The sequence below is a fragment of the Coptis chinensis genome, chromosome 3 (genome assembly GCF_015680905.1).
Source record: "Coptis chinensis isolate HL-2020 chromosome 3, ASM1568090v1, whole genome shotgun sequence".
In the NCBI taxonomy this organism is placed as follows: Eukaryota; Viridiplantae; Streptophyta; class Magnoliopsida; order Ranunculales; family Ranunculaceae; genus Coptis; species Coptis chinensis.
Window position 1 is genome coordinate 56,448,976 of NC_141458.1, and position 4,877 is coordinate 56,453,852.

The 4,877-nt window shown below is 34.2% G+C and overlaps 1 protein-coding gene across 1 annotated transcript; it reads right to left on the bottom strand.

Moving 5' to 3' along the window:
- Positions 1-3,880: 3,880 nt before the first annotated feature.
- On the bottom strand, positions 3,881-4,471 carry LOC147510102 (uncharacterized). Its single transcript, XM_086598011.1, has one exon. It carries the CDS (start codon positions 4,469-4,471, stop codon positions 3,881-3,883), a length of 591 nt encoding a protein of 196 aa, XP_086454137.1.
- Positions 4,472-4,877: the final 406 nt, after the last annotated feature.

A 4,877-nucleotide genomic window follows, 5' to 3' on the forward strand; every position in this document is an offset into this window, starting at 1 on the left:
TAGTTGCAAAGAATCTTGTTTTCCAACTTTCCCCAAGTCATCATAGTTAGTTAGAAATTGATTCTTAAGTTCCTTTGGCTATATTGAATAGAATGAGTATTTATGTAGTACTTCTCTTACTTTTACAGAAATGTCCAATTTTCATAGTACTTGTCTTACTTCTACATAAATTTTCTCCTGAACACTGTATTTTCTCCTCTAGTCAAGCCAATTATATAAATGTAGAAGCAAACTAATTCATTTGTTTGTTGCTAATGAAGTGAACTAAGGTTTGATATATGGTAAAGTAACAAAGAAAAAAAAAAGTAATCATGCATGTGTTACATCCTTGTGATTTTTTATTTTTTTGGTAGATGATCCTTCTGATTTATGATGTGACCTAAGGTTTTTTTACTAGTTACTTGCAAACCTATGCAGGGGGAGTGCAACTCTTATTGTTCTACAGTGTTTTTTTTCCGAAAGGTATGTAAGACCAATGCCAATTGGAATCTTGTTGCTACAAAACTTGCTCCCTCATGTGCATTTTGCATTTTAGGCACCCTTGACCCCCTTTGTTAGTTTGTCTAGTTTGAAGTCAAATGAGAATAATTATGTTGGTATATCTCTCACTAGAGATTAAAATATTTGGCAGTTTATATATTCTTTTTCTTGTTTTTCTATATGCTCTCATGTAGTTAGTTATATGCTTGTTTTTCATTTACTGTTGTCACTATTGCTATTATAAGGATCACTTATGCAAGCATAAAGGATGCCACAAATTGCATTTAGCCACTTTAAAGTGCACAAAGATATGACCAGTTTTTGCCTACTTCCATGCACTATTTTAGTGACCTGTTTGTTCGTTCATTCTTAGGGTTTGTTTATATATCAAGTGGCTCAAGTTCTCACCAGACCATACTATTTTTGGTTATTAAGTGTTGGATAGTCTACCTCAATAAAATGTTAGTTTCTATACTAGCCAGTCCTAAACCTGACCACAATTCCCACCCAAATACCATCACTTCTATAGAAGCTTTGATATACAATTTCTCTTGCTTGGCATTTATTCTTTTTCTTGTAATTGATAACAATTTTAGTGACTTGACTATTTATTTCTTTTCCAAGGTCCTTTCTCTATCCCCATTCTCATCATTCGTCGAATTTGTTACCTTTTCTTGAAGAGAAATTAAATTGGTGGTGGTTTTATTTTGCTAATTTAATAGATGTTTATATGTAATTTAACCAAGTTGAAATTTTTGCATGATTTCAGCTTTTGGATGTCTAAAAAAAAATAGATTTTCATTCATTAAAGTAAAAGGTTAGAAGAGTATTGGGATTATTTTTTTCTTCATTAATCACTGAAAATCAGTGTAGGGTTTTTCTTTTGTTAATATCTATGGAATGCCCAATTTAGAGGACTTAGTGGGAAGGCTTGTAGTAGCGAACTAGTGATATGTGTTGTATCACCTCAAAGTTTTCGAGATTCTAGGCGTCCCAGCATACTAGTAAGTCTGAATGAACTTTGGTTTCTAGAAATTTTACTAAAGATTTTAGTTGTCTTGGCTAAATTAGTTCTGAATATATTGGTGAATATGGATGCTTTTTATGTGGGTGGAACTCTTATTGTTTGATGGATCAAGTTGTGACTAGTACAATATACCTAATTGCATTATACCAAACAAGTCTGATTTTGGTGTCAGAAGGGAGTTCCAAAGACTGGGATTTGTGTGTGTACCTGTAACACACGGAGGTACGGAATTTTGCTTTGCTTAATTTATCTTTTCCTCCGTTGGGTGTAAATCTTTCTTTTGTTGCTTGAGTGGGCCATTTCTTTTTGTTTTAGAAATGAACCATGCTAAAAAAAATGCTTATATAGATATTGTATTATTTGGTATTGTTATCGGGGAAAAAAAAAAAAAAAAAGGTATTATTTAGCATTGTAAATGATTGTGGTTTCGTTGGCACTTTGGTGGCTTCTTGCGAGAATCTTTGGTATTATGTGGAATTGGTAGAATTTTTTCTTACCACTGTCTTGTTTCTTCTATTAGTGATTGCAAGTGGTAAAAAGATTGAATGCCTAAGGACATACAAGACTAGAAGTAGATAAGGTTGTTGAATCTTTTTAGTCTATCATTGTACAGCTCTATTAGTTTTATTTACTATATATGTGAATGAACATGTATATTGGTTATTCCAGCTACTTATAAAACTAATAGTAATTGGGCTAGTTTAGGCACAAGGAAATGAACTTTAGAAAAAGTTTAGAAAAAGTTTAGAATATTGGTTATTCTAGTGGTCTAACTTTAGAAAAAGTTCATTTCTTGAGTTTAAGAAAAAGTTGAACTTGGTATTATAATACATAAGTTGCACTACGATAATTGGATGACATTCTAGTGGTCTAACTTTTAAACCTTAGTTTTCACTTAAAAACTTAAAACTCAATCAGACCTTGTCCTTCTCGTATATATCTAAGTCAAAATCTTATGTTGCTTTTCTCCTATGTCATACTGTTTAGAACTTCATATACAATGTTTTTCACCTTGTCAAAGAAACTATGAATTGAGAAGCAATGGCTTGATCGGGCATGTTTAGGCACAAGGAAATGAACTTTAGTAACTAACTTGGCAATGTAGTTGTAAACGTGAGGCTAGTTGTCCTTCTACATCTTGTAAGCTACACCATGTGTGGTACTCACCATGAGCACTCTAGGTGCTTAACAATTTAACTTTTCCCCATTCTGAGGCCATTTTCAGGTTCTTGATATACGAAGTTTGACATGGTCCAAGAGGTTGAGGTTGAGGTTAAGGTGGGGACTGTCTTCAAAATTGTCATCTCCAGTATTTGTTCCCTGTGCTGAGCATCCCTTGCTTCGTATTCTTCAGGACAGTGGTGCATCCTTTTCACTGTATTTTGATATACTTTAATTTCTTCTTATCCTACTATTAGTTGTTGAATAATATTTTTATGTAGATTCTATGGGAAAATAAGCTTCTATCTATTGTTGAACATACGAAATATCCTACCGAGGTCATATTATGTCAGATTTGCAACCTTTTTGTTTTTAGTTTCCAAGTTTGGTATAGCTTTCTTCACTAACTTTTTTTTTAGTGTTCTTTCTCATGCTAGTGAAGGAATTTGATATCCATACTTGCACTTGGTGTTCGTGCCTTGAAGAATCATAGAAAAGTACCACTATTTGATGTGCATCCTTTTTAACGGAACAATCAATATTGATGCATCTTTGTCTTCTTAAACTACAATGAGAAAAGAGAAAAGAAGAGGTTTTTTTTAGTACCAGTGCTCAACACCTTCCCCACTTCTTCTTGACTAGGGCAGGAATATGTTTAATTGTTCCACTTGGAACTGGAACATTTTGTTCATCTTCCGTCGTTTTCAACCCCCCTAATAGTTTGTCTACTCAAATCTAAGAGTATAAGGTTGCATTGTGCAGGAGTAAATGATTGATTGTGTAGGATTAAATGATTGATGTACCAGAGTCTTTAGAATGATTTGTGGAAGATAATTGTATATATGCATATATTATGACAATTTTTGTTTCTTTTTTTGACATCAATGATATGTGAACATATTTACTGTCATATTGTTAAGTATGGTAAATATAATAACATATTAGGTAGTTATTATAATGGTTGGAAAGACATATCTTTATTATGACAATTGGAATGACATAGTATGACTTGTTTCAATGCCACATCAAGTTTGGTCTCATATGACTCTATATTGTTTGTAATTAAAATATCCATAATGTCATATGTCATTCTCAATGTCATATTGGCGCTTTACTTTTTTTTTTTTTTTTTTTTTTTTTTTTGAAATAACTAGGGGTTCGGACACCCCAACCTTTTATTTATATCAGGTTCTTAGATACAACGTTCCTTCCTTATCCCTCATGATCAATACATGCATTTTTTTTATCCATAGGGGGAATAAAGAACAAAATACCATTACAATCTTCTCTGTTTATTTTTGATAGGTAATCAGCTACTTGGTTACCCTCCCTGAAGACATGGACAAAGGATAATTGATCAAACTTCAAACTCTTAGCTTGAATTTGGGCAACTAGGTTCCTATAGTACCACGGTGGCTTCCCCTTTTTGGTTAAGATATGGACCCCCTGCATAGAATCTGATTGCACTTGAAGATGTTTGATGTTCAGCTGTGCCGCACCTTCGAGCACTTTTAATACAGCGAGGAGTTCCTGAAAGATCACTGACAACCTCTTAGAACTTCCATTATACGCCATTATCACTTCCCCATGACTATCCCTCAAGACTCCACCATAGCTTGCCACCCCTTCTTGCACCGACCCATCAGAGTTCAGAACCACTTTACCCACCTCTGGCTTTTCCCATTTAACCCATTTTTCCTCTTTGTCTTTGAATCTTACCCCAATTCCCAACTTTGCCAACAACAATTTGGTTCCCACATCTTCCTGGACTGATTCCAGTGTTTTCCCCAAGTAAATCTTCATACTATTTAGGACCTTTTGACTTACCTCGTGAGCTGCTTTAAATTTTTTTTTCTTTAATCTCCAATTTCTCTCAGTCCAAAATGGTTTGCACTGCTACACATATGAATGTTCTTATCACTTCTGACACCATAGTATTCGATCTGCATAATCGCATTAAGTAATACCATTCATCATGGGATGCTCTAACAGTGGCTGGTAGGCCCATAGCCCTCTTGAACTCTTCCCAAACCAATTTAGAATAGGAACAATAAAAAAACAGATGGGAAAAACTTTCATCATGGTTGCCACACAAACAACATTTTGTAGTTCTAATGACCTTCTTCGCCATCAGTCTATTCTGTGTCAGAAGAGCTCCGGAAAACAATTGCCAAACTGTGAATGAGTGCTTTGGAACTGAGTACTTCCC